We start from the raw sequence: 20,387 nt of genomic DNA on the forward strand, positions 1-20,387 counted from the left end.
CCCCCCCCCCCCCCCCCCAAAAAAAAAAAAACTCCAACGACTGTTCTGCACACAACACGCATGCACTAACAACAATAAACCTTCCAATCATTTCTAAAACACCAACTTACAATATTAACTCGACAAGAGCACAAGAACATATTGGCCAAGTAGCTCTTCAGTTTAAGTTACAAGCCTGACAAGTTATTATGAAAATTCACTCGCAAAGAATGCATTGTTCTTTGGCTGAAGCATATTGAGCCTATCATTTCGGGTATATTTTTCATTTACCTAAAACATAATTGTTGAGTCACGAACTGGAGAAAATGTTTACAATAAATGGATTATTATTTAATTATTAATTGTTAGGCAATGAGCAAATCTTTAAAAAAAAAAAACCACACATCAACAGAGACAATGAACTTCCAAATTCTCTAACACATGAGCACATCAAAGATGTGTTTGGAATGTGATTCAAAAAGGAACCCCTTAATTTTCTGATGATGGTAGAGCTTTAAATCAAACTCTTCATGACACCACTGTTTCTTCCCCCCACTGTGTCCCTAGTCTCAACCACCAGTGCCTTTGTTTGTATGGATCACTGATGAACCTGCACCAGCACCAAGACCTGTTGTTAAGAAACCACTTCAAGTCTATCAACACTGGAAGAAATCAGCCCATAAGAAGACTTCTTTGCTGCCCTCTTCCAATCAGATGCTTCCAATTCTACAGATCTCAATCTTCCAATTGCTATTTGCAAAAGGTACTTGGGACTTAATACCAAACAATCTTCTTGATGCAGTCATTGGACTGATTGGATTAATATCATCCTGTATGGAGGCCTAGGTACAAGCCTGGGAGACCCACAACGTGTTGGTGGCAGTCCAATGGGCTGAAAACAAATTTCAGGTGGACAAGTTACAGGATAGGCCTTTCATTTTCTTGGGTTTCATTGTAACAGGCCTAATTTATATGCCATAGAGTGGGGGTGAAGCTAGTACACGTGTTTAGTAGTCAAGTGTTTGAGTTAGGTTAAAATATTAAATAAAATTTAAGAATTCTATTTTGAGTGTATTAAGTCATGTCAATATAAGAGAGTAATTAGAAATCCAATTATGAGTCAGTTTAGGAAAGTTACAAGGTTTTGTATGAGTACACACCCCACATCACTTGGACAAGTTTTGAGTAAAAAAATATTCTTTCAAGAGTTTTGGAGCTGTTGAGCTGTACAGATGGAATTGGTATTCCAGATATGACCTCCCTCCTAGTACTGTTCATATTTATTTTCAGGTGATATCTTTCATTCCTCTTCTCTTCTACTATTCTTCTTGCTATTTCTTATTATTACTCTAATTTGAGCCACTCTTGCATTCTTCTAAATAGCAGATTGCATTATTCTTCATATATCGCTCTAATTAGTGATCTGCATCGTCTCAAATTTAGTATGTCAATCACTTTATGGTATACTTCCCTTTGGAATTCTGGAATTCTTTTTCCGACAACTAGAATTATAGTTGCAAAACTGCAGTCCTGTTATCTTAGTGCCATTAGGAATTGTCTGTGCAGGTCAGACCACTTCTCTCAAAATTATTCTACTGGTTTTGACTAATACTAGACTTTGAGTGTTAGATTATGCTGATTCCCTGTTGTGAGTTACGAACTTTCTTCTCTTTCTGGCCTATATTTCTCTGTTTCCGTGATTCTGTTTACACTAGTATCTTGCTGAATTTCTGTGGCTTGGGCCCCATCTTGTGCCATACAACAGATATGATAGAGCTGTCAAGATAAACTCCCTTGGTGGCCCATGTTCCGAACATTAAACCTGTTAAGTTCCAATCTATCTTCAACAAAATTACAGGCTCACCACTCACAGTAAATACAAAACACAGCAGGAATTATTTGCACCATCAAGATAGGTAGATGAACACCTCAACTCTTAGACGACAACCTAATTCATATTGTGCATCTGGATCACCCATGTTTGCAGCTTCCACCAGCAAAGCTGCTCCTCTATCCAACACCAAAAAAAAAAAAAAAAAAAAGAAGAAAGAGTTAGCACTATCAGACAAACATTAGACAATAAGACGCAAAAGAAATACTTTAGCAGAGCCAAATCAGACCACACAAATATATATTGTGCAATATCAATTAAATGCAAAACAAATATGCACATTTAACAGTAGTTCACCGTTGTCTGTTGGGAATACATCTAAGTTGGCTCCCAAGCCTCAATTGCAACGCTTAAGAATCTAGTAACAAGGGGGCCAAAAGGGAAGAGGGGTGGAGCTTTGTTCTGGGGGGGCCACTTTGTGCAGCTTTGGAAAGGAGACAATTTCATAGAGTCAATCTCGGAAATTCTTATTGGATGAGAGAAAGTACATATGATATTGACGTTAGTTATACTAACAAAACGGATCACTTTTTGGTCTTTCTTATTTGGAAGGCTCAATCCCACATTTTGACTTCAATGACGGGAACAACCTCCACACTCCAGCACTCCAATTAACAACAGTTCTCCACCTTACTATAAAAAATAATAGTGGTCAATCCCTCGGGAGTTACATTCTTAACTTAATGTAATGTTCACGCAGTGATATTCTATCTTTCCAAGAGTACTACCCCATATATAGTCTGTCTAGGGAGACATGTGCGGTAGAGAGGTGCACCACTTCGATTCCTGCAACATTAGCATCTCCGATCCAAATGAGGGATTACTCTGTTACATCTTTTCGGTCCACAGCCAGGCAGTAATGGACCTAGTTACCTTACTTGTGGACCAGCTGCAAAGCTAACCCTTTTTCTATTGGTTTGGTGGATGCTACCAAGACGATTTCTTATGCCCATCAAAGAACCTTGAGGTGCTAATCCATGAAAAATGATACGAGAAATTTGAAAGAATTCATATATGGAATGAGGGCGACCTGTGAAATTACATCGGTTTCTTACTCATAATTACCATAATACTTAACTCTCTAAATTTATCTATATGCATATTTAGATCCTAATTTACATTCCAAAATATATATTTTGGATGAATCATATTCCAATATATTAACTAACCCCATAATCAGTTTTGTAGTCCTGCTATAGGTTTTTTGCCCTGTCAATGGAGTGATCATGCCAACCCTAAAGAATCAAATTGGCAGTTAAACATACTCACATTACTTTACAGGCCCCAGGGACCTGGTATTTCAAATGCAGCCTGGCCAACCAGTACCTTGCATGCGTGTTCCCATTGTCTGCCTCTAACGCCAATTCAAAGTTCTCCTTTGCAGTCTGGTATGAACCCAAAAGAAGAAAAAATTAGCATTCACCAAGACCCAGGAATAGGGAAACCAATAACAGCATAAACTCAGGGTTCTGCAACCAATAATGATCCAAAAAAGAACAAGAAAATTGCTGATAATTAGTATCAAAGCCTCAATTACCAAGTTCAAGTGCAATATGAATTCTATGTGCATTTACATAATTAAACATCAAGTGCACCTGGCTCATGCAAATTAGGGGCATATATATAGGTAAGAAAGACGTTTCCAAACACATTGACAATTAGTGGGAAGAAACAAATCCAGAAAGTAGTTCATATAAGTATTAGCATATGTATGTATCTATTCTATTGGCACAAACATAGTACTTGAGGGACACAAAAATGCGGCAAAAAAGGGAGCAAACTATATCATCCCATAAATAAGAACTAGACAATGTCAACTCCACTAAAATAAGCTTTATACAGCAATAACATCAACAACAACAACAAAACCTTTTCCCAACTAAATGGGGTCAGCTACATGGATCTACGACTATAAAGCAAAGGAAGGAAAAGGGGAAAGCAAAAAGAAAAGAGACATAGTAACGCAACACCTCGGAGACATCAACACCTCCGGGACATTCCACATAAATGTGATTGGCAACATGGATCTTTGCACTCCAAACAGCTTTGTTTAATGTTATACAAGGATCCAGGCCTAGCTTGTGCATGTCTTTCCTCACCAACTCTTCAATGGTCATTTTAGGCCTACCCCTAGCTCTTTTAGCTCCTTCCATATGGATCTGATCACTCCTCCTTATGGGAGCATTTAAAGGCCTACACTGAACATGGCCAAACTACCTTAAGTGACATTCTCTGAGCTTGTCCTGAATTTGAGCAACTCCCAAATCAGCTCTAACCGATTGTTCCTCACTCTATCTTTCCTAGTTTTGCCACACATCCATCTCAGCATCATTATCTCTGCTACAATCAACTTATCTAAGTTACGCTTCTTGAGTGCCCAACATTCCGCCCCATACATCATAGCCGGTATTACGACTATCCTGTAGAACTTTTCTTTAAGCTTTAGAGGTATACGTCGATCACACAACACTCCAGATGCACCTCTCCACTTCATCCATCCTACTTTAATTCTGTGAGACACATCATCGTCTATCTCACCTTCTTTGTTTATGATTGACCCCAAATATCTAAACGAGTTGCTTTGTAGGGTCTCTTTCTCTCTCTCTCCTCAAGTTTCACTACATTGTTAACCGTCCATGAGTGACTCTTTATATGTCCCATGTAATCTTGTAAAAATGAAAGATATTTCCACACATATTCCATACATGCACAAGCTATTCAATACCAATGAAATATTTTGCTCTTGCCCATTAAAAAGAAAATGGAGGCATTCAGGAGGGGGAAAAAAAAACAACTGACAGCAAAATTGGAAATAAGCAAAGATTGAAGATGTAGAATTAGAAGTCAAAATGGCTTCTACATGTTCCTTACTCTGAGAAGAGGGAAAAGACGAGGGTCATTCGGTTCAGTGTGATCGATGACTCTGTCAACTTCCTGTAGAGCACTGAATCCTTTCGCTATGAACTCCAAAGCCTTTTTATTTCTGCTATGCAACCCTCTCTGCAGATAAATAAATTAATGGGGAAAAACAAAGACACTCAACAAACAACTAACTGAATAAAAGTCATCATTGGGAAAAACAAAGAGAGTACATGAAGATTGAAGTGATGAAGAATAGGAGGAATGCTTTGGTTTTTGGTTGCTCTCAAGATGATAGATCTCAGCATTTTTCACTCTTATCTCAACTAGAAGAGAACCTGGGCAATGGAAGGATCTAATAAGCTACAGAACTACGAAATACTAGTAAAATCCAAATAAGAGTTAAAGAGTAAAAAACATAATGAAAAATATATGGGATCTATGCATGTGAAATTCAGATAACAAGCCACAAGAATAACAGAATATATGAAAATCAGAGGCACAAGTTTGAATGAAAAATATATGGGATCTATGCATGTGAAATTCAGATAACAAGCCGCAAGTATAACATCATATATGAAAATCAATGTCAGAATTTTGAATGAAAAATTTTGGGTTGTATGCATGTGAAATTCAGATAACAAACCACAAGTATGACAAAATATATGAAAACCAATGGCAGAAGTTTGGCTTCAAGATAGGTTTTGCCTGAGCCTAACCAAAATCCAACTGGCAACCACCTGGTCGGATGGGGCTGGACATACTGTGGAAAAACTGAATTAATATAAAAGAAAAAAATCCACGGATATACGCCACAAATGGCCAAGACCCTTGATAACAATCTGTTTGACAAAACCAGATCCTGACTGAGAAGCTCTATGCATTTCAAATCAGACCAAAATCCAATTAGGCCATACCAAAGCAATCCCGTTGAGTAGAGAAGTGTTAACCCATTAAAACCACATCACAACCATTATTCTCAATAATATTGATAATAATAAACAAGTTCTGCTACTCCAACAATCCTTTACACAAACGGGAAAAAAAAAACTGGTTTTCCTGGGGGTAACTCAAATCGGTTCTCGTAGACATTTTCACAAACATGTTCTGATCACATACCCCTGTCATGATGCAGTTCAGAAGAACAAAAAGGCCAGCAGCAAACCAGGCCATTGGACTGGGCCAAGAATGGACAAATATGCTTAATATTAGTGCCCAATGGGTTATATGGGCCATGGGCTTAGTATTCTTGGTTTCCCAAATGTAATGGGCCAATTCTATAAGACCAAATATAAGGGATTTAAGGCCTATAAGGGATTAGTGTTTGCTTCCATTTTAGTAAGTTGTATTCATTATTTAGTAGTGTTTCAATAAGGCTGGACAGGTGTCCTACATTCAAGCACCTATAGTTTCTATTTTGTTAGTTCTAGAACAGTTTCTATTTTGACAATGATTTAACTTGAAAGCCTAACATACTTTCTTCTTCTTTTATTCTTCAAAGTCAGATCTACTTCTTCCCTATAACTTGCCGATATCAGTTTCCTTCTCTAATTCTCTTTATTCTTTTATTTACTATTCTGTACATTAACATTCTTGTCTCCTTCTCAGTTTAGATACTTTCTTAGGATTGGAACAAACACCAAACTAATCCATCGATCTCCCTTGTGGTTGGCAGATCTCTGTTTACTTTCAAGTCCAGCAACAGCACCATCTTTGATGTAAAGTCAATTGGGCTTATTTTATTGCAAATAAGCCTTGGGTTGTGTTATATATATGTTGGGCCCAAGGATTAAAGTATCGGTATCGGTCGTTATATCGGTTGGCCAAAATTAAGATACGTATCGAAGGGTATCGTATCGTATCGGAAATACACTAAGATACGCTAAAGATACACACATAAATGGATAGAAAACATTTTTTTAAACACTTTTGCATAAAGAATTTGTTAAAAAAATCTATTGATAACATGTATTATGCATAAACACTAAATTGAGGGTATAGTACTAAGAATTCAAGGTCTGTAGTTGTCCCATAAATGTAAAAAATAATCCATATTGGCCATTATATGATTTCCACTTTAGTTAGAGAAAAATAATGGCTGACAACAGCTTTGGAACAAAAACCCTTCAAAAAATCGTTTTTTTTTTCTGAAAAATTACCCATATTGGCCATTATATGACCGTAGCACCGATACGTATCGATACTCACCGATACGTACCGATATATATATATATATCGATACTCACCGATACGTGCTGATATATACCGATACGTACCGATCGATACATACCGATACGTACCGATCGATACATACCGATACTCACCGATACGTACCAATACATACCGATCGATACATACCGATACTCACCGATACGTACCAATACATACCGAAACGTACATTTTACCTTAATTTTATATTTTTCATAGAGTCGTATCGAGGCATGTCGTATCGTATCGATGTGTATTAGTGGTGTATTGTTGCATATCGGTTTGTATTGTAGGATATATATCGATACGAAATGATTTAAAAAATTCAATGTATCGTATCGGTTGACTAAATTTAAGATACGTATCGGAGGGTATCGTATCGATATCGGAGATACTTAAAACCATGGTTGGGCCTTTGATCCCATAGGTTTTCTTTGAAATGAGCCACTTTAATGGATCTAAAATATGGGTAGAAGGTAGAAAAACGGGATTTAATTCATTAGTTTAGTTAGTTGCTATTTAATTCAATAAAGGCCCATTAGGCCATTGGTCGGTTGTAAAGTCCTATTGGATATTAGTTGTCTAGTCCTACTCCATGTTGGAGTCATAAAGTCAAGTCCTAGTTCGATTTTGAATTCCTAGTAGTAGTTTGATTGCTATTCCTATTGGAAAACTAACTCCTAGTAGTAGTTTGATTGCTATTCTACCCTTTATAAATAGAGGAACCAATGTACTCATAATTTCATATTTGAATAAAGAATAATTGCAATCAATTGCTTAGAACAGCCGGGATAGCTGTGGGTGAGAAGCCCGGGCCGAGACAGCCACTCCTCCCCCACTTTTCCTTTTGTTTCTTGTCTAAAGCTTTCTATTTTATCCTAAAGTTACTGTTGTTGAAGTATACGACTGTTGTGATTCTGAAGTTCAGATCTGTCCAAGTTACAAACCAGAATTGATTCTCTCTCCTAAAGCCTGCGATTATTTCTCTTAGGTCAGAAAATCAAGAAAGCTTGTAACTTCACAACCAGCCGTCAGAATCCTCTCAACTTTTGAAGTTTTTGTACCCTACCTAGGGTCTATCTACGCCCAAGAGTGCAGCTCAATCGGACTCCAACAGACCTGGCCGCACCTCTCTCTCTCTCCAGCTCTATAGCAGGTCTTTCCCCCTCCTATCGGGTTGGGTTTTGGGCTGGTTTTGCTCCTGCATTGGTACTGTATCCTTGGGGGTTTATTTGATGGTCTTATTTATTTGTTTTTTGCTCCTATTTGTATTGTTTGGGGTTATAAACTGCTGGGATAGTTTCTTGTAATCTACTCCCGCATTAATCTTTGCCTTTGGTTTGAAAATTTTGTTACTAATTTGTATTCACATTTTACTTGCAATTTTGTTTTCCTTTAATTCTTAGGTCATCTATTAATCACCTTGCTTCTAATCTGGAATTCTGTTTTCAGCCACTTTCTAGTTTTGTGAACCACTTATATCTCTTAATCTGGTCATCAGAATAAACTCTAATTTCCCTTGTGTTCATTAGGCCAATCAATCAAAAAGGAACCAGATCAGTGCCCTCTACACCAGGTTACTGGTTTTCTCTATTGGGTCATTTTGACCTGGTGTCCTAGATCACTGCTGGTTATTCTAATCCCAGCCTTCGGGTGATCAGATAGCCATTATGTTGGCTCAAAGAAAAAATACTTAACGTTTTCCTACTTCTCTTAACTAACGAAATGTAGCATTCTAAAGAATCTGGTCACAAGCTTCCAATTTAGAAAAGATGTTTCAATGCCCCAATTTCATTTCAGGAAAATGTGAATGAGTACTAACACATCTTGCTCTCCCATGGTCCCACCCCCCTTTCCTTCCCTTCCCTCACCAAGTACTCGTTTCAGTCGCTCCAGGAGAACATACAGAAAACTCATACCAGGCATCTGGTCTAGCCGATTATTTCTCTTCCAAAATTGTGCCAGTGCCAATGCCCAGTAGCAGAACACACATTGATGCATTCGACCATTCCTTCCTCTTCAACAAAAGATAGAGGAAGAGAGAGAGAGAGAGAGAGAGAGAGAGAGAGAGAGAAAACAGATGGGCTTAAATTCAAGTTCTCCTTGCTCCGAAACTGGGGATTCCTGCACTTGATAAACAAAATATTGCAAAAATGCTGCAACTACACCAAACAAGTCGAAATGAAGTTGAAAGAATACAATGAGTAGACTAGTAGAGTTGATGCATTCAGGAGGAGAACCAGACAATAAATATAGCCTACAATTCTATTTTGGACCAGCTTTCTATAACTGGTTCAGACCTGGTTCACTCAATTGTGGGGTTTGTTTCAAAGTTCTTTTTTTTTTTTCTCTCTTATTATTAAATTGTAATAGTTAGGCTGGATTAGGATACTATGAGTCCAGTCATATTTCCCTTCAGTTTTCCTGTATTTTTCGTTGTTTAAGTTGCATTAGGACACTTCCAAACACAGTCATCAATTGGAAGGTTCCCAGTTTGTTTAGCTTTCCTTTTCTGAGTTGTCTTTACAATACTCAACTCTACATAAGCATGTAATGATTGGCTTTCAGCTTATGGTTCTGTGGGATTCGAAGCATGTTGTACTATGAGATTCAGTGGAAGACCTGGTGGGATTCCAGTTTAGGGTACTGGTAGGATTGCAACCTTTACAAATCAGTTCAGAGCTTTTTTCCCTTCCTGTGCATGTTAGTTTTCTTTCTTTTCTTAATTATGTTTTGTACTACTGATTACTATTATGTAAAAGAGTTCCTCCCTTGCTTATCCTAAAATCCCTGTTCTGATTCCTAGCCTAAGATTTAGTTCAGTTTCTGTTTACAAAACCTTTTAAAACCACATCAACTTTTTTAGAAATCCTACATTCCTACTTGAAGTCTAATTCTTTGAAATCTCAGCCTTTGCGCTTCATATTCTTCTAGTTATAATTTCATATTACCGCTAAGGTTTTAAACTGCTGTTATTTATTCACTGATATACAGGATGGTTACCAATACAGAGTACCAATGCAAAGAAGAGCAGTGCAAGACAATATAGTACTAAATTGCCCCCTCACAATTACTCACCCTTCTATCATCCTCCCCTCCACTGGCTCCATATCTCTATCTATACATCAAGTACGAATGCAGAATTACCAGAGAACAATGCATAAGGAACGGTAGGTAATTCTAACAAAATCGGGTGTGGGGTATTGAGAGGAACTGCACAACCAAGGGCGGGAGCCAACATTAATTTGGAAATGTTCTATCTGGTTGGTATGCCGGTGGCAGTGGGATTGGGGTTCGTTGCTGGTTTCGACTTCAACCACTGATGCAGAGTTTGAACGTTAGGGGAAGGGGATTATGCTGTGCGAGAGTGAGAAATCTTACCTCCTCCTGCGCCGGTGCTGCAATTTAAGAACTTCGAAATTGGAATAGCCGCCGGGAAGAGAAGGGGCGGCAACGGCTGTGGGCACGGTACTCTACAGCGCTCGGGCGAGGCACTCAGGGACTCAAACACTGCGACACCGCGACAGCCGGCTACGAAACCCTTGGAGAACGAAGAGTGAGTGAGAGACGATATATGGGGTAATTTAGTAAAACCGCATTTGTAAGTTTCAACCAAACAGTACAATATATGGGTTAATTTTGGTATGGTCTGGCCGTCTGGCTCAGGTATTGGTGCAGGAAGAAGTTGGGTTTTCCCAATAATTTATATCCTCTCTAGGACTGAGGGAGCATCCGACAGTTGGGAGGATCTTGGGATGCAAGTTTACGTGTTAGTGTGTGTGTTCGGACCTCCAACTCAGCTGGAGAGGATTTGAATCCCCCTTGGGTTGTGCACCTAGATGTTGGGGTACATTATGATCCTCTCTAAGAGGGAACCTAGCCACATTCAAATGTTGGGAGTATCCTAGACATGCACCTTAAGGGGTTCCTAGCAACTAGATGTGAGCTAAGCTCCCTCTGATGTTGGAGATGATCTAAATAAGTGTCCAAGGTGCTCCTAGCCATCGGATGTCGCTAGGCTCTCTTTGGCACTAGAGAGGATCATAATCCTTCTCCGAAAACTTGATTCTACTGCTAGTAGATTGAGCGTGTACAAAATGGTGCTTAGGTTACCTTCAACCCTCAACATAATTTAAAAATTTGTATTAGGTCATTGATCGATTGATCAACTCAGTAGTTCAGTATCATCTAAGACCAATACTCGATCTTGACTACTCCACTACTGATCCACTGGTAAGGTACTAAAGTATAAGGGTAAAATGGTTCAAATACATATCATTAGAGAGAGAGAGAGAGAGAGAGAGAGGATAAATCCGTTTGATCCCAATTGATAGAGATCCAATCCAAATCATTATCGTAGTTGAGACCCGATCCCAAGAAAAAAGCATCTAAGCTCTCTTTGGTTTGATTTATATTTGTATTTATTTGACTTATTTATATTTTTATAAGCGTTTGGTATATTTTTACAAATGGTTGGTATAAAATCACATATCACAAAATTACTCTCGAGCTATTTGTGATTTGTGGCAATAAATCATTTATGTTGATTTTTACTACCTTAAATGAGCATGTGTTATAAACTACTTAAAATCAATGGTAAATATGTAATTTCAATATGTTTTATAATTTTCGAATAAAAAATTTCAAATCCTATAATCTCTGTCGCTTGAAGCTCAAAACTGAAGGTGAAAAACTGAAATATATTTTCTCATTATATAATCTATTTTATAAAGAGTAACCAAACGAATACCATACATGGTCCACAGTATATTGTCACAAATAATTTATAGAAAATAGTTAATAAATATAAATAGAAATCATACCTTATTAAAAAACAGAGTTATCAATTTCGATTCAATTAAGTCGGCTAATTTTTTACACCCCTAGACTCTACGAGCTGGTTTTTCTCTCCCCGCATACTAGGAAGTCAGGCAAAAGCCGCAGAGTATTCACTCTCCCTCACTTCGCTCCTCCATCGTCTCTTCCCATTTATCGGTCCTCTCCCACAGCTGCCTTATCGCCTCGAATGACCAGCGGCTCCGATCCCCTCATCCCCTCTACTCTCCATTTTGAAATCTGTCAAACTGCTTCACTCCGGTGAACAGACCTGCTCTCCACACAACCCCTCTCCAGTCTTTTGTGGCCGCTAACTGGTAAGTCCTCTTCTAACTCTTTTTTATTCCTGGCGTCGCGTACATTGATGAGTTCTACCTTTGAAATGCTACCCATTGCCTTTTATTTTTGTGTTAATGAAGCTAAGGCCTTTGTTTGTGTATTTAATTCTAGGTTATTTTTTTGTACTGTTAGTTGGCATTGCGATTGAAAGCTGTTTATTCTCGACTAGAGGGAATTTATATTGTTTTCTGAATGTTATCTATTACATGTCATGAGAAAATCTAGGTTATTAATGTGTACTGTTAGTTCTATCTCGTGTTTATTTTTTTGGCTGGGTTGGGTTGATTTTCATGCTCTTATAAGAACCAATATACATTTGAAAATTTGAAAAAAGTTTAATTGATGGCCCTATAGTATGCTACTAGATTTATATTTTAGGTTTATGATCTTTAAAACAAAGAGGCAACTGTTGAGATATAGAGATTAATGAAGAACTACTCAACTATGGTATTAGTTCCTATTACATTATTTCCCCTTATGCATGATTTTATTTTTCCCATTTATTTTGGGTTTTAAGCTTATATGTTGAAAATTTCATGACCATCATTGCTCAACACTCTAGTTCTTTATGCAGCTCAAGTCCTCAAACAGAACCCTGCCACTCTACCTGCAAATCCTGAAAACTTTGGAAAACAAACAAAAATCCTAAAAAATGAATTCGATGGCAAAGAAAGTCTCAAACATCTTCGGATTCCCTGGTGCTGTGTGTAATCCGTTGTGTTCAATGCATCAGCAATTACAGCAATGGCGAGGGATCCGAGTAAGGGTACGCAATGGAAACCTTGAGCAAGCGCTGGTTGTGATGCAACGTAAGATGCAATCAAGTGGCATGGAACGTCTGATAAAGCGTCAGCAGACCGTCCATGTCAAGAACTCTGAGAAGCGAGTCTTAGCTCGTAAGGCCTTGGAACGGAGGATCCGATCCCAAGAGCTTGCTCGCAAGCTCCAAGCCATCCTTGTCAAGAAAGTCAGGTAACATGCTGGCTCAAAAACTAACTCCCTATATAAAGGAAAAGTTCATTGACATGTATTTACTGTCACAACTTGAGCATGATTTAGTTTAATTTTAATTTAATGATTTCTAGTTGTGCTTTAGCTTAGCTTTGAACGGAACATCTCGGTGTCTTCCACTTGTTGTTCAAACAAGATCCACAAAAAACCTTGATAAATTAACATTTTAGCTTTTAATCAAGGGAAAGCAGGAAGGAAGAAATTTTTATAGCTGCCATTGTTATGCTACTGTTGCTGCCTTCGCATTCGAATTTTCTGTGTCAACTTCTCTGGATTTCCAACTTGAGGCTACGATTTTTCACTTGCATAAAGGCATTTATCAAATTAATTCAGTTCCTTATGTACAATAACATTGAAAGAATTCTTCTTAATTATGTTGTTTTAATATGAATATGGACGGTAACAGATGCATTATTCGTTGTTTGTATGTTTGGTTTTTGACATGTTTTTAATATTTTAAACCTTTAAAAATAAATTTTGATTTTATTTTCCTCATAATGGGTAGGGATTAGTTTCTGTTTACCATTGGCAGGCCACGGAATGTCCATGTCTTCCATCCCCTTGCCATTCTACTAGTTTGAAACCTTATCTTCCATGCCATACCACAAAAATTAGTGACTCAAGCCTTGTTATTTCAGAAAAATCAAGACCATCAAGGGTGACCTTTTTCTTTTATTTTCCAAAATATAGATTTTCATTGCTGGTTCAGAAAGACATTTTGATGCAGCTTGGCGAGGGATTAATGCTATCTTTTGACTTGATTTTTATTTACTTCCTTTATTGGTTAGAGATTAGATTAACAGTCTTTTATTTAGATTTGATTTTTATTTTAGTTGCTATCTAGGTTTAGTTTCCATTTTTAATTAGCTTCGAAAATTATGTCATTATTTTTTTTTCTTTAAATAGCCCTGTAATGGAGAAGAACTCAGTTTTAGATTTTGAAGAATAGAAATTTTATTAAGAGTTTTTGGTTTTGAAACCATGGCTGCCGATTCCCCTTTCTTCTTTCTCTGAAATTTTCCCATCTCTTCTCTTCCATCCTTTAATTCCCCTTTATTTCTTCTCCTTCTCTTTTTTTAAATTTCTGGTTTTTCTTCCCTTGCCCTGTTTTGGGCGACAGTACGATATCTGAAAGGAGGCATCACTGCAGTTTTGTCTTCAATCGATTGACCCCAAGACTTGGATCGAAGGTTGCCTGTGTCTAGGCGACTGACCCTCTTTGAACTCATGCCATCTCGATTCTTCTATGGTGAGACATCAGGTCTGCAACTGGGCTGCAGAAGGACGTACCGCCAGCTTCTTACTCAAGGCTTCTTACATCCTTTCAGCCTGCTTACCTGACCAGATACCATATGGGTTTGGAAGAGCTCCCCCTTGAAACCCTATGCTTGAAATCTCATGCCTAACAGAGAAGATTTGAAGGTGTTCTCTCCTCTTTCGTTCCCTGGTTCTTCTGCCTTTACTGGTTCGTATCGTTGGAGGAAGAAGAAATAAAGATCTTTGTTATATTTTTTTATGCATTTAACTTCTGGTTATTACAAGTAAGCCCTTGTTTTGTAAGGTTATATTCTATTACTCCCCCTTCTCTTGTGTAATTCTTAAACATCCCTCTCTTTCCAATTTCTATTTCAGTTTGTCCCCGTTATTTATTTTCCTCTCTTTTAAGCTCTTAAAATTGTTTATGGAATTACAAGAATACCCCTCAACCATTACATTGAGCTTCTTAGTCATATCACCAATGCTGGTTGCACAAGTGATCCGATTTCGATCATTGGAATTCAGTTCCACATCAAGTGGTATTAGAGGAAATTTTCCTGCAATTTTCTAACCATGACAGGTCACATCACCAATGCTGAGTTGCACAAATTGTATCGTGAGTTAGTCGAGAACCAACAGAATACTGATGCTAGGCTTGAGAGGACTGAAGCTAAGTTTGATAAGTTTATGTAAGAGATGATTGCCTTTATGAAGAGGTCTGACAAGCGAGCTGAAGAAGGATCCTCTACATTACCTCCTCAGCTCAACACTTTACGGATCGAAGACACACCTCAGAGGCAGCAATTTGATCAAGTTGTTCCCCAGGATGTTACCCGGCAATTTTCTGACAGAGATTATGGCATCAAAGTTGAGGTTCCCGAGTCCAGTGGTGAAAAGGGACCTGAGGAATTTCTTGACTGGCTTACCAAAGTGGAGAGAATGTTTGCATATAAGTCTCTTCCAGACTTGAAGAAGTGTGAACTCATCATCACCAAGTTTATTGGGTATGCATGTTCATGGTGGAATGATGTAATCCATGCAAGGTTTGTTAGAAGACTTGGACCCGTTATCAATTGGGAGGTCATGAAGCAGATCCTGACTGAAAAATTTGTTCCTCTTAATTATGAAAAGGTAATGTTCCATAAATTACTTAACTTGCAACAAGGGAACAAAGATGTGGATTCCTACACCCTTGAATTCCACAAACTGTCATCAAGGTGTCGACTTCAGGAGACAGATCAACAACGTGTGATGCGATATATCAGTGGGTTAAGTACTGAGATTCGACTTGAGTTGGCTAACACTGATTTCAGGTCTGTTGATGTGGTAGCAACTCATGCCAAAACAGCTGAAGAGAAGTCCATTTATTGGAAGGGTATGCTCAAGACTTCTTCAGTTTATAGACCTCCACCACGTATGGAGGAAAAGAAGCCTGAAGCTCGCAGAGTTGAAGAGTAAAGGTCAGAGTTCAACAAGGATAGTGTTGGGGTGAAGAATATCACATGCCATAATTGTGGTGAGAAGGGTCACTATTCCAACAAGTGTCCCAACAGGACTCGTTCTGTGAACGTAGCAGAGAAGCAGCCGACAAAGAAGAATGAAGATGAATCTCATTTATATCCTTATCCCCTCAAGGACGATGATATTATCGATGATGAAAATGAGGATGTAGAAGCTCATTCAGCTAGCCTTTCATCATTTTCGAATAGACTAGTTGATAAGGCTCCTCTCTTCAGACAGAAGGGTACTCTCCTGCACGGCTCCGACCCCACTGATGTTCATGCAGTTGTTGATACTAGGCCAAAAGCAAATTTTATATCTGTTGAATTTGTTCGAGCTGCATCACATTCAATCAAAAACAGCGAAATAGAAGAACATGTAGAAGTGATATAGTCTGTACCTGTATACTCAAAAGAGGGATGAAATTTAGGTAGACAATGGATTTAAAAATTCCCTACTTAGACAATCACTTATTCCCCAAGGCTGCCCCTCCTATACCTTCAAGTTCCACTCGCTCAGTCCGAATGAATGCAGCCAAGTTCTGTGTTTCTTCCTTTGCATAGCCCCCATGAGGCAGATCATTTGAGAGTTGGATCAAGTCGCTTGCGGTTCACTTGGTTCGACAGTTACAGGGTAAGGGTAAGAACAGGGTACAAAAGGGAGATAAAGGAGGAATAGGAGGGGAGGTGATAATAGAAAGAACAAAGAGAAGGATGGAGGAAAAAGGGATAGTACCTGAAGAACTCCAGAATTATAGAGGAAGGAGAAGGCAGCCACACGGCCAATAGATGCACCATAGTGGTAACATTAAGCAACTCAAAATTCTTCCATTCCAAAAGCCCTTGAATCCTTCGTTACAGCATGCATTTAAAGGCTTAAAAACAATCCTAATCCTTATCCAAAACTAAAAAAGAACTTGACTCTAACTTGGACTTAGAAACTAAAACAACTCTATCTATGACTCCATCAACAGGAATAAAAATAATAATAATAAAAAATAATAAAAAATAAAAATAAAAATTACAAAAATAACTCAAGGAGATATGTATGTCCTACACATTACTGCATTGCTCACCTATGGCCTTGGTCATTATCTCACTTACCAGCAGGGCATCTCACCGCATAACTGTTTCTCATAGCAAACGAAAACAAAGCCAACATTCATTCATTATCAAATCGTGGGGAATGCTCTAAGGCCCCTTGCAATTTTAAGAGGAGTGTGTTACATCTAGAATGGGAAGCTAGAAAACAGTAACTACTAAAATAGGCCCACACATGTAGTGGTGCCTTTTATGTCAAGGAAATAGAACTAATAAATTTAGAAACTAAAGATACTACTAAGTAGCCAACATAGAAACTAAGGCTAACTATTTTAGTACTTCAAAATAATCCCACGATTTCGTTTTTGAGAGAACCAGCAAACACCTTGACCATGGGCTTAAGTATGGGCTGAACCAAAAGTCCAGTTGAAAAACTGTGGGCCTCAGTATGGGCTTTGTTCTTCTTATTCAGCTACCTGGAAAGGAAAAGTCGGATGTGGCCAAAAAAATCAGGTCAAGTAGCCTAGGAAATGGAATGAGTATTTCAGCCAAGTTTGATGACCATCCAATGGCCAGATTGGAATATATTAGAAGGTTATCAAATTAGTAACTTGCTGAAATATAAATCCAGAATTAGTAATATCAAGAAAACCACAACTAGAATGAAATAGCAAGAGAAATCAAAATAGAGAGTGAAAAAATCGATCAGTAAGTAGTGAATCAACTAGAAAGTGAATATTGGAAATAGAAACCATAGAACAGCAGCAAATAACTCACAGATTAACAACTAAAACAAATATAATCTGGAGAAGGAATTAGGAAGTAGTGAAAACAATTCAGCAAGTGCCATTGATGCAGTTGCATTAGACATTAATCCCATATGGAAGCCTATGTGCAAGCTTGGGAGGCCAGAAGATGATAGTGGCAGTCCAATATGTCGAAACTAAGCTTTGGGTAGTTATATCATAGGGTGGGCTTTATTGTAATGGGTTTTATTGTAATGAGCCTAGTTTATAAGCCCATAAAGTGGGGATAAAGTTAGTACACAGGATTAGTAGTTAAGTATAGTATTGGTGATAAGGATACTTAATTAGATAGATTTCTGTTTTGTGTGTGATTAGAAATCTTTTATGAGTCAATCTTGGAATTTTAGAAAGTCTTTATATATGTAATATACACCATCAATGAAGGATGATTTGAGTAGAGATTATGAATTTTTTTTAGAGTTTTGGGGCTGTTGGGCAATGCATATGGGATGATTGGTATCACAAACCTGATTTCTTCTCTTCTTCCATACGTTTTCTCTATTTTTTTTTTCCCATGAATATCGATCTCATTTCTTTTCCCTCCCCTTCCGTCAATCCAATATACCTTAGTAGTGCAATTGCTTCTTCTATTTGAGATCTGATCACAGATTTGATCATTCGATCTACTTGCTTCTGAGATACCATGGATTTTCAAATTTCATTAGTCATGCAAAATAGAAAAAAGTAGAATAATAGGAATCCAAACAGCGGATGGTGCTGTCACAAGGCTTCAGTAATGACAGAATACTGCTATCAAGTATAAGGAATGGATGGGAGAGAAGAGGGCAGTATTAGCACCAAGTTTCAGATCTGAAAACTAAAGAAACATTTGAGGGGAACTAACAGTAAAACAAATCAGAACAGAAAGTGTATGCGCAAGAAAGAGAACAGAACTGACCTTCGGAAGAAAGAAGAGAACCTAGGAAGAAGAATAGGAAATGGGATATGACCAGGCTTCTCACATGGGCCTTGGCCAGCATCTCACCAGCCTTCTTGGTCTTCCACCATGGTAGCATTGCTTCTCACAATGATAGACTGCATTTCACAGTAAATGACAAGCATAAAGCTTACAAATTGTCATAATTGTTGGAGGGTACAGGCCCTTCTTTATTTATAAATCCATAGCAACCACTAAAAGAGGAAACCCTCTATGTATGGGAGGATCCCTTGCAAATTAAATTTTCTTCAAATTTAAAACTTTTCTAGATCTTCAACAAAACAGAAACTAGGGGCTGGAAACTAATACCATATAGGACTTAAATACCTAATATTATATTTGTGTTTATAGAATTGGCCCAGAATTGACCCATTTTAAAAGTAAACCCATAATACTAAGCCCATAGTCCATATAACCCATTGGGCACTCAAAATTAAGCCTAACTTGACCTAATCTTGAACCATAGGTTCAGTTTGACCCAAGAAACTGTACCAAACCCAAAATACAAGTTCATCTTTTCTTCTTGCTGAAATTTTGCATCACCACAAAGTATTTCAAGCATGACTGTCGTCTTCCCATTCTCTCCACAGTTAGCTTCCAAATGGACATGCTTTGGGGCCTGGTCCCTAGGGCCATATTTACTTGACAAAATAACTGTACAAGGTGGATGTTCACCACGAAACTATGACCATACATGTGGCTAAGCCAGTGGTCCTCCATTATTTGGGTGGTCTGGTCCACCACATCATCCTTCATGTGGAAGAAAAACCCTGGCCCTGTAGGCTTCATTGCTTGCGGTACCATAGTAAATAACCTCTGGCCTAACAAAGTTGTGCCAATTACTAAAGCTATTTGATCTTTGGGTGAAATTAAGACCCCAAACTATGCTGGATTATTTTTATTATTAATTGATGAATTTCAATTCTCATATCACCTTTTATATATGAGAAAACAGCCACTTGTATCACTTACAGGTGCAAAAAGAATTCTATCATTTGTTTTTGGATTGCTGAAATAATCATGTCATAGTTTTCATCTGGTTGTACTAGAATGCTTGGGTGTTGTGTGCTTATATGCATTGATATATTCAATTGGAAATGCTGCAGGGGTCTTTGAGAACATTGTTGAGGAACTGGTTACTAGAAGCATTATTTGCCAAGGTTATCTGCATTTTGCCTTTCTGGCTGTTAATCTTGTAGGTTCGTTCATGTTATTGTATTTCCATTGAACAAAGTCCTAATTTACTTTGTTCTCTATTATTTGTGTTTGATTTTATAATAATCAGTCCCAGTCTTGGAATTTTTTTGAATGTTGGTCCCAGTATCCATATTGGCCCAGGCCTCAATGTTGCCTTTTTCATAAGACAAAAATGGAGATTCTCCCAAAGTGATGGGTGCTCCATGATGCTGAACGACAATGTTTGATTTTGGAAAAAACACCATTAAGATGTTTCAATTGCAATTTCCTACTTTTGAATATTTTCTTTGTAATCTTATAGAATTAAATTTAGTTCAATTAGTTAATTGTTTTTTTTTTTTTTTCATTTGGGGGAGGGGTGATGAAGTAACCATACATCCTATAGTGAAGTTTGTATGTGGTTGGTGGCATGGTTCACAGACAGTTTTTGCCCTTCAAAATTTTACAAGAATGCTGATGTCAGGTACTATCCCATGATTTTTTTGAATTTTCTGAGTTTGAATGTGGTACATAAGAGTCCTGGAATT

At 37.9% G+C, this 20,387-nt stretch overlaps 2 protein-coding genes across 3 annotated transcripts in view; one reads left to right on the forward strand and one right to left on the reverse strand.

The window, feature by feature from the left end:
* Positions 1-10,549, reverse strand: part of LOC122086680 — a 14,006-nt gene extending 3,457 nt beyond the window's left edge. Inside the window, exons 1-5 of one of the 2 annotated variants that reach the window (XM_042655661.1) lie at positions 10,319-10,549; positions 4,963-5,067; positions 4,742-4,870; positions 3,197-3,255; positions 1,908-1,989 (exon numbers count right to left, since the gene is read on the reverse strand). In XM_042655661.1, the coding sequence (XP_042511595.1) occupies positions 1,908-1,989; positions 3,197-3,255; positions 4,742-4,870; positions 4,963-5,037 (345 nt within the window). In that variant the 5' untranslated portion in view covers positions 5,038-5,067; positions 10,319-10,549. Of the gene's footprint in view, positions 1-1,907; positions 1,990-3,139; positions 3,256-4,741; positions 4,871-4,962; positions 5,068-10,318 lie in introns of both variants that reach the window. The other variant, XM_042655660.1, reaches the window with a different exon arrangement.
* A 1,243-nt stretch (positions 10,550-11,792) lies between these two features.
* LOC122087548 lies at positions 11,793-20,141 on the forward strand. Its single transcript, XM_042656715.1, has 3 exons — positions 11,793-12,090; positions 12,687-13,084; positions 19,770-20,141. Exons 2-3 carry the CDS (start codon positions 12,765-12,767, stop codon positions 19,777-19,779), a joined length of 330 nt encoding a protein of 109 aa, XP_042512649.1. The 5' UTR covers positions 11,793-12,090; positions 12,687-12,764; the 3' UTR covers positions 19,780-20,141.
* Positions 20,142-20,387: the final 246 nt, after the last annotated feature.

The sequence above is a fragment of the Macadamia integrifolia genome, chromosome 8 (assembly GCF_013358625.1).
Source record: "Macadamia integrifolia cultivar HAES 741 chromosome 8, SCU_Mint_v3, whole genome shotgun sequence".
NCBI classification, from domain to species: Eukaryota; Viridiplantae; Streptophyta; class Magnoliopsida; order Proteales; family Proteaceae; genus Macadamia; species Macadamia integrifolia.